The sequence below is a fragment of the Sminthopsis crassicaudata genome, chromosome 3 (genome assembly GCF_048593235.1).
Source record: "Sminthopsis crassicaudata isolate SCR6 chromosome 3, ASM4859323v1, whole genome shotgun sequence".
Taxonomy (NCBI): Eukaryota; Metazoa; Chordata; class Mammalia; order Dasyuromorphia; family Dasyuridae; genus Sminthopsis; species Sminthopsis crassicaudata.
Window position 1 is genome coordinate 8,806,317 of NC_133619.1, and position 9,041 is coordinate 8,815,357.

General features: G+C 58.2%; 1 protein-coding gene across 2 annotated transcripts in view; it reads left to right on the forward strand.

Annotated features, from left to right (window-relative positions):
• THAP4 (THAP domain containing 4) overlaps positions 1–7,631 on the forward strand; it is a gene marked incomplete at its 3' end in the record, with an annotated part of 37,322 nt that extends 29,691 nt beyond the window's left edge. For both annotated transcript variants that reach the window (XM_074297940.1, XM_074297941.1), the window contains 3 exon segments: positions 5,231–5,390; positions 7,112–7,221; positions 7,528–7,631. In XM_074297940.1, the coding sequence (XP_074154041.1) occupies positions 5,231–5,390; positions 7,112–7,221; positions 7,528–7,631 (374 nt within the window).
• Positions 7,632–9,041: the final 1,410 nt, after the last annotated feature.

The following is a 9,041-nucleotide window of genomic DNA, read 5'->3' on the forward strand; positions in this document are numbered from 1 at the left end:
CGTGGTCTGGCGCAGGTGGCCTTTCCCTGTCCCCTGGGCGCCGGCGCTGCCCTGCCTGCATAAGCTGGAGGCTCTCGGAGCGGGGCGGCCATGGGAGCGTCTTGTGAGTTCTGTTCTGCGTTTGCAGCGGGCCTTCCTGCCTCCCCTCTCTCCTTTCTCTCCCTTGGCCTTCTTGGGTTGGCTCCCCCATCTTCCAGATGAAAGCTTCTGCAGGAGCTCAGATTTCAGTCTATCAACCTGTTTACCTCCAGCAGTGGGGTGAGATTCCACGGAGGCCCCCCCCCCCCCAACAAGCGCTTCTCCATGATCAAAGAGCCGCCTGCTCCCTTCAAGAGGCCCACGGTGATCAGCCTCTAGCTTTCGGTCGGCTTTGTTTATTCTTTAAAAGAGCCACGTTAATGCAGCCTTATTTTTTCCTTTCTCCCCATCCTTTAGTGACAATTGTGATGGAGAACGGCAGGCTCTGGAGGGTTGGCAGTGGGCCCAAGGAGCCTTTTGCTCTGCTCATTCAGCAGTGGTGGGCCACTGTGAGGGGCAAAAGGGGCTGCAGAAGTTAGAGGTCTCCCCGAGGCCTTCTGGTTAGGGGCTGTCATCCTTTCAAGGTGGTGAAAGGTGACAGTTGGTGAATCTGAGACTTGGGTCCTCCTCTTCTGTCTTCATTATCACAGTGCATTTATTCAACACTGACTGCATACACGCCAGGCATTGGATATTGGATCCCATAAGGGTCCTGCTTTGGGGGGAGGATCTCTGGGAATGGACGGCAGAGGATCCAGAATGGCACCGTGCAGAAGCTGGGCGTCAGGGGGGCTTGCAGGAGGCCTGGGGAGTCAGCCCAGAGGAGGAGGGGGCAGCATCCCGGGGCCTTGTGCAAGGTGCGGCTGGGGAGCCTGCGGCCCCGGCTCAGAGAGTGAGGCAGGAAGGAAAGGCCCCGAGCCCCGAAAGTTACAGATTCCAAGCTCCCCCTGTAAGCTCGTGCTGAGTAAAAGAGCTCAGTGGCTAAGGATGGAAGCACTCGCCAAACCGCACGAGACGCGTTTGAAGGAATAATGTGGGAATTGGGGTCCGAAAACTGAAAAGTGGGTTTGAAAGCTGGGACTTCACAGTTCTTTAAAACCAGCAGTTTTCTTCTTAAATAATAAGACTTGCATTAAAAATTTCTTCCGTGGTAAGAAGGGTTTCAGGTCAAAATAATTAAACATAAAGTCTTCCTTTTCCAGTAAATTGATGCTCTTCTCCAAAAGAACTCTTTCCAAAAATGTAGTTCTCAGTATTTTGAGTTTTAGGGTTTTCTCATACTTTTTTCCTTTCAATTCTTAAAAATTAAAGATAGATATTTTTTATTTTAAAGATATAGGAAAAAAGGCAGCTGGCAGTGCTGGGCCTCAGACAGGAAGCCCGAGACACTGACGTAGCTGTGGGATTCTAGGTAAATCAGTTCACATGTTTGCCTCAGTTTCCAAATCTGTAAGGGGTAGCTAGTAATCTTACTCATCTCCCAAGCTCTCCTGAGAACCCAATGAGATAATAAGTGTAAAGTGATTAATCTGGTAAATAACATCAGTGCTTATTCCCTTCTATATGTGTACAAACAAATACACATAGACCTACATATATACACATGTATATGGATGCACATGTAGTCATATGTAGTCTACCTAATACGTGTGTTTATGTTCATGCGTATCTATGTAAAATGTTTTCACAAGCTCAAAAAGTTTGACTTCCTCTTACTTCCTGGGTGAGGTCCTGGAGCATATGGATGGCTGGGCCCCAAGGATCATCCGGGCGGGGTCTGAAATAGCAGCAGTAAAGCCCCTAGAGCTTTGGTTTGCATTTATTTTGGGCTTTGAGTCTGGGAGAATCCCGTCCTGCCCGGTTTGGTGTTGGATAATGATGGGTTTCAGAAAGATTTAGGTTTCTCATTTCTCGGACCTCCATCCTAATCGCTTAATGTTGGTGAGCTTCCCTCGACTAATCTTTGCTGATATTCCATATAAAGTTTCCTTTGTCTCCTTTAATCCCTTGTACAATTATGTAAACTGTCGGCTCTGTGTCACCGGGCTCGCCGGCATCCGATAGGCCCAGGCGCTTGGGCCGGGTTCTCAGGTAGACCCGCTTAGCTGATTTGCTGTTTTTCTCATGCTCAGTTGACAATGTTCAGTCATGGAGAATTAATCTTCTCATGGGGAGGACTTTGGGAGCAGAGATCCCCTTTCCCTGAACTCGACCCTTTTCCTGTCGATCTCAGAAAGAGATGGCGATGTGAGCCAGAAAACCCCGCATCGTTCGAGATCCATATCTGAAGTCATGGTGACGACCAGCCCAAGGTGAGGTACAGAGTGTGAGGTGATCGGACTTTGGGGCTTCTCGCCCCATTTAATGGGCTTAGAGACTGTCAGGGACCAACCGGAGGTCACGTGGCTAGCGGATGATGGGCAGGACTTGAATCCAGGACCTGGGTGACTCCACCTGTCCTGTGGAGGACATCCCTTGACCTGGAGGGGATGTCAGGGCGACAGAATTCCCTCTGCCACGTGCCTGACTGAGGGGTCGGCCATCCTGGCTCGGAGCCGGCCCGGGGTGGGGGGGGCCACTTCACCCTTCCCATGTCTAATCAGACGTGTGTCCCTTGTGCTGCCCCTGGGCTGGCAGACCGGCCCCCGGCGGCCCCCTCCCGAGCAGAGCAGTTGGGTTCTTCCCAGCTGAATGTCCTGGGCTGGCTTCCGTGCCAGCCCTTCTCTGGACCCCCAGAGAGGCAGAAGGAGATCAGGTGGTTGGAGCGGGAAGGCCATAGAGGCTCCCATGTCCACCCCCTCCCTTGGGCCTGTCCGCGAGGCAATCCCACCGCGAGGGGGAGGACACAGCTGCACTGGAGCCAGGGAAGGTCCTGAGGCCCTGGAGCTGATGCTTGTGTTTGGGGGGTGCTCTCCCCATCACGGAGCAGGGGGGCCTGCCTGGGAACGTGCCCTGGGCCTTCGTCAGCAAGCCCGGGGTCCGAGGAAGTGCTGGGGGGGGGGGAGGACTCCAGTCCTGGAGCTGCCACGTTCCTCAGGGACCCCGGGAACGTCCCTCAGCCCCACGCCCCGCGCCCCGGAACGCTAGTGCAGAGGCTGCCTTAATAATGAGAAGGACGATCCGCGGTCTCCTTCGCCAGGGGGCAGAGAAGGAAGGCTGGCTGGGGGTCAGAGGAAGCCAAGGGGAGCTGGCAGCAGGGACTGCTGGGAGGCCCAGCCCCGGTCTGGCTGTGGCGTCAGGCGGCCACCAGGGGGCAGGCGCGGCCTGGGCACCGCTGCTTGCAGGCCTGGGATTCAGCCCGCTTCAACTCAGTGTGAGAGGGGTGAGACTGGGGGGGGCCCACCCCCCCCCCACCCCACCCCCACGGGGCTCCCCGGGTATCTGTCTTTTCACATTAACATCTTGGCAACTTCATAATTTATGGCAAAGAGAGCAGTGGGAGCCTGGGTGAGAAGGCCCGTCTCCCCGAAGTGTCGAGGCCGCTGGTCCTGCCCTCCCCGCCGGCCCCCGCTGCTTCCCCGGCCGGCCCCGGCCTGCTCCTTGGCCCGAGCTCCACCTTGGGACCGGCTGTGGCTCCGGCGCCCTTGGGGGCCGCCCCCGATCTGGTCCTGCCTGGTGCTTACTCATGCTTCTGAAGGAGCCGCAGCTGACCGGCCGGGCAGACGCCGTGGGAGCCTTCTCCCGTCTGCAGTCCCTTCGCTCCCTCCCCTCGGCTGGGTTTTCAGAGTAGCAGAGTCTCTCCCGCCCTCACTCCCCAAGGCTCTGGGGGACTTGGCATCCCGCCCGCCTGCTTTCCTGGCCCGTGGTCTCCCCGGCCTCGCCATCCACTGAGGATTGAGCGCCAGGACCGCCCTGCCCCCCACATTGAGCTCAGGGCTCATCTTTCCTAAGGAGGTCCAAGCCCTGCGAGCCCCGGCGTCTGTCTGACAGCTGAGGGCTTTCCCGCTCCTGGCACCGGGCGCACACGGCCCGCCCCGGGGCAGGGGGAGCGTCCGAAAGACGGCAGCATGGACTTGGGTGGGTCTGGTCCGGGCTTTGTGTGAGTTTTCTTAGCTCCGTCAAATGAGCCTCTTCCCTCTTTGCCCACTGACAAAGGCCCGCCCGCCACCCGAAAGCCGCTGCTCCCGCGCGGGGGGCGATCGCTCCAAGAAAGTCTTACTCTCGTCCCTCAGCCGGAGGTGGAAGGTCTCCCCCCGCAGAGGGGGCCTCGGGCTTTGCCACAAAGGCTGTCCCCCAGCCAGGGAAGTCCTAGATGCTTGAAAGAGCGAGGGAGGGGGCGGCTGTTGGGGAGGAGAGGTGGTGCAGCGGAGAGGGCCGAGGAGCCGCCGCCTGCCTCGGTTTCCTCACCTGTAAAATGGAGATGATAGTGCCGACCGCTCCGACTAGTGAAGCTAAAATGAGAAAAGACTCCAAGGGCTTTGTAGACCTTCAGGCCCATGTAAACACCGGGGGTCTCACTAGCACCGGCTACAAGCAGAGGGTCCCAGTTCGAGATCGGCCATCTTGCTCTTGGGCGGCTTCCTTTAACCTAAGTTCTGAGGATCCTCACCTGGAGAAAAAGGGCTTGGGACCTCAGCAGTCTCCTCCGTCTTTGCTACTCTGGGCAGGGGGTGGAGAGCCACCATGGGCCGGACCATCCCGTTGATTCTTGGCCAGTTTATCTGAGACTCTTTGCCGCCCCCCCCCCCCCCCTCTGCCTCCATGCGTTCTCAATTACCGGCGTGAAAAGATTCCTCTGAGTCTTGGGGGGGGGGGACGGCTTACAGCTCCTGCCCGGCCCTCCGGTGGCCCTCCGTCCTGTCTCGTATGTTCGGCTGCTGTCCGTGTGTCCTTCGAGTCCACTCTGACTTTCCAGCCTAAGCTTCGGGAGGCTCACAGCTCCCCAAAATGAGGGCGGGGCCTCCTTCGGGTTCCTCCTGGGCGCTCGTCCCATCCCAGGCCCTCACGCCGCCTCTGGCGAGATCTGGCGGGAGTCGGCGTTGGGCTGTTGACAGGAAGGGGGGTTACACCAGCTGGGGTCTGCTGGGTCCCCCCCGGCCCCATGGCAGAAACCGGGTCCCAGGAAGCGGACCTTGGCAGGTCACCTGCCGTTTCCCTTCCCTGTCAGCTTCTCACTGGCTGACGAGACCAGCAGACGTCCCAGCATCCCCCAGAACACTGAGCTGGTGCTGGTGAGCCTGCGTTCTGACCCTGCCTTCCTTGTCGTTCTCAGAGACCCCTAAGATGAACCCTGTCATCGAGCCTCTCTCCTGGATGCTGGGCACCTGGCTCTCAGATCCCCCCGGAGACGGCATCTACCCGACCCTGGAGCCTTTCCATTACCTGGAGGAGGTGCACATCACCCACGTGGGCCAGCCCATGCTGAACTTCTCGTAAGTGGGGGATTCGGTGCACTTCCTTATGGAGAACATGGCCGGTGGGTGGGACCCCCAGGCGGGAACCTGGTGCACAGCGAAGTCCAAACGGACAGCGGCATTTGGGGGAGATGCCCCTGCGGGCCCCTCTCGGGCAGGCCGCTGACGACACGCCTGACTTTTAACGAGCCGAGACCTCCGGGGTATGCTGAGGCCACCCCCCTGCTCCAGCCAGTATTGCCCGGCACGTTTAGGTTCATCAGCCCTGCGGCCAGGGGCGCACACGAGCTCCGGAACCGGGGGCAAGGTTTCGTCATTGGCGTTTCCACTTCAGAAATCAGCAAGCGCAAATCGGGGCCGATTGAACGTTTGGATCGTTGTCTAGACTTAAGAAAGAGGTGGAAGGAACATTAATGTAGTTCAGACTTCCGTTCGTGCCTCCATTCTTCATCCTGAGGGCCGGTGGTTCGGTGTCCCCTGATCTGAGCCCCCGATGCCCCCAAACAAGCCGATTGGCCCAATGGGGGCTCAGGGACCCAAGCCCTCCCGGGCTAGTGGGCCGCTGCTTCTCCAAATACCTCACAGGTGCGCCTGTTATTTGAGCATGAAAAGAAGCCACCGAGCAGAATTAGGTGCTTTTTTTTAATATAGTCAGAAGTTTTCCCAGGGTCTCTGTCCCTTGCTGCTCCTAGAAGCTCTCACACAGCAAATGGTATTTTTTCGTAAAAGAAAAAGAGGGAAAAAGGGAGTACATTGAAAAGTGAAGATTCAGCACATTGAAAAGTCTGAAAATATCTGCCAGTGTATTCCGGGCCGTGGCCCTCCCACATCAGCTGGATGTTCCAGAGCACATGGAGTCCGGGGCCTGACAGCAGTGAGGAGGTGGGGAGGGAGCTCTGGGAGGCCACTTTGTAGATGACCGGGGGGGGGCCGAGACCCACGGGACTCTGTGGGCTTTTAAAGCCAGGGCTCCTCAGTTTGCTGGGGGAAAGCTTGGTGGCCCTGACAGAATTACAGTAACCCTACAGACCGAGCCGTGAAGTCCAGCTCGGGCCCATTGGATAAGTTCTTCACAAGAATATCCAGGCCCAGAAAGACTTTGTCCAGGTTGGAGCTGAAGGTCAGGGGGCCCTCCTCCAGGGCAGTGCCATGTCTGATGTGAAGGACCCCTTTGAGGTCTCTGGACCCCACCGGGGTCTTTAAATGGAAGCATGAATGTAGGATCCCGTGGTTCCACGACCCTTTCCCACGTCGCTCTTAGTGATAACGGTGGGGAGGAAGCCCAGCCAGACACCCCTGTGGGGGACGGAAAGCAGGACTTCCCAGCCCGCTGTGGCTCCCTGCTGCTGATGGTCAGCCATCGGGAGGTGATCCGCCTGTGAGGGGGGCCAGCTGGGCCCCCACAAGTCCCTCCAGTGGCCTTGGGGCCTGGAGGAAGAAGAGTTTCCAACCGCGGCGTTTTTCCATCTTCTCCCCAGAAGATGGGCCAGAAGCGAGGCTGTCATGGGGCATGCTGCCGGGAAAGGAGACCTGGTGGGGGACAGCGTGCTTGGCCACGCTGAGGGGACTGATGATGGTGATAGAGACCGCAGGTGCCCCTCATGGTGAGAGGAGCTCTGGGCCCAAGACCTTCCTCCCTGCCGGAGCCGCCCCTCTGCCCCGGGGGCTTCTTGCCTTCCGGCCTCCTCCGAGGTCTTCCAGGGTCTCCCAGGCGGCTGATCCCTGCTTTTCCGACCTAGGTTCAACGCCTTCCATCCGGACACTAAGAAGCCGATGCACAGAGAATGTGGGTTCATCCGCCTCAAGCCTGATTCCAACAAGGTGGCCTTTGTCAGCGCCCAGAACACAGGTAGGGGCCTGGGCCCGGGGGTCCCCGCTCACCCCTGTGCTGTGCCCTTGCCAGAATATGAAGGCAATCTGGCAGGGGAGGAGGATGGGGGAGGGGCCCAAGGGTCCAGAAAGGTTAGAAATCCAAAGGTTCAGAAGTGGAGCCTCCAGGAAGCCGAGCGGGTGGGATGATGGGGCTTGGCAGCCCCTGCGGCCTAGGACCGAGTGCTCGGGTCAGAATTCATTGGAACTCTGGGCGACTGACCTGGCTTCCCCACAGCTGAGACCCCAGCGCTCCAGACTAAAGCTGGACCCTCTGCTCTTCCAGGTATCGTAGAGGTGGAAGAAGGGGAAGTGAACGGCCAGGAGCTGTGCATCGCATCTCACTCCATCGCTCGGATCTCCTTTGCTGCGGAGCCCCGCGTGGAGCAGGTGAGAGCCCGCTGCCCCCTCCTCTGGTTCTCCCACCAGACCCGTCCCCCGAGACGTCATGTGGCACCCCAAGGCTGACATGGTGGGAAGGAAGCCCGCAAAGGAGGCGTGAGGGGCTGTGGCAGCAAGTTAAGGGCTTTGGGGTGGCCATGCGGGGCAGGCCTTGCTGGGCAGGGGGCTCCTGCTGGGTGGGGGGGGCTCCATGGACAACTGCTCCTCGGGAGACTGACCGCTCTGCTCACCAAATACATGGAACAGAAGCATGGGAACCCATGGACAACAAATGACTCAGGAGGGAAAAGGAAACTCATCTCCAGATAAAGAAATTCTCCAAAATGAGAAAACCGATATGTGGGGGAGGTCCTGAGAACTGGAGCAGGGGGAGGTCCCAAGAGCTGTACGCCCTGTGGGCCTCAGTCTTTCGGTGGCCAGCCAGGGGCCTGGGGAAGGACAAAAAGCTGACCGTAAAGCCTCCAAACCAGCTTCGGATTCACAAGTTCTTTGAAGCAAATGCCCCCAAGAGGTCTCTGTGACGGAAGATGAGGGGGTGACGTGGAGTTCTCCAGACCAGCTGGGACCAGGCAGGCCCCTATGCGCTTATGTGGGAGCGCAGGCTAAGCCCCAGCAGGTGGGGGGCTGGAGAGAACTGATAACTGATGGGGGGGCAGAAGGGACCAATAGCAGGCCGGGAGTCACAGAGAACCAATGAGGGGGAGGAAGGGGACTGATGGGGGTGTAGAGGGGACCGACAGTGGGATGCACTGGCCAAGAGGCAAGCCCAAGATGCTCTCTGCCCTTGGGAACCTCACAGTGTACCCAGGATGGCCCAGGGAGCTCTCTCCCCCGCCCCCTCGGGGGCCCATTTCTTTCCCCCTTTTCATAAATGTCAGAGGACCCACAAGGGAGCTCCGTGACACCCGTCAGTGTCATTCGCTTGCTCCGTGTGGACTTGCAGCCGCTTCCTGCTGTGGACCCGTGGTGTCGGCAGTGCAGAAAGACAAAGCGGCCTCTCTTCTCCCCCTTAACTGGGGCCCTTGGCTCTCTGTTCAAGGCGGGGGTCACATATTCCAGAGGGTTTGTAAATGATGCATTGGAGAGAAATGTAGCTCGGGCACTAAAGCTGGGGGAGCTTCCGTCTGTGAGGCTCTGTTCTGGGGTCTGGATTCTTCTCACCTTCCCCTTTTTTTCCCCAGTCAAAAAGTGAATGTGCAAAACCCGTCCTGGCTCTGCTAGCTCTGAGGGGTGACGTCACTTCTGCCAAAACCCCCTCAACTTGCCTGGTCTCTGAGTTAATTTTTTTTGTTTTTCTCTTGCTTTGAGGGTTTGCCTCCAGAGGCAAGTTACAAGACATTGTTCCATTGTGGTGTGATGGGCATGTGAGCCCGCAAGGCCTCTGGGCGCAGAGGAGGT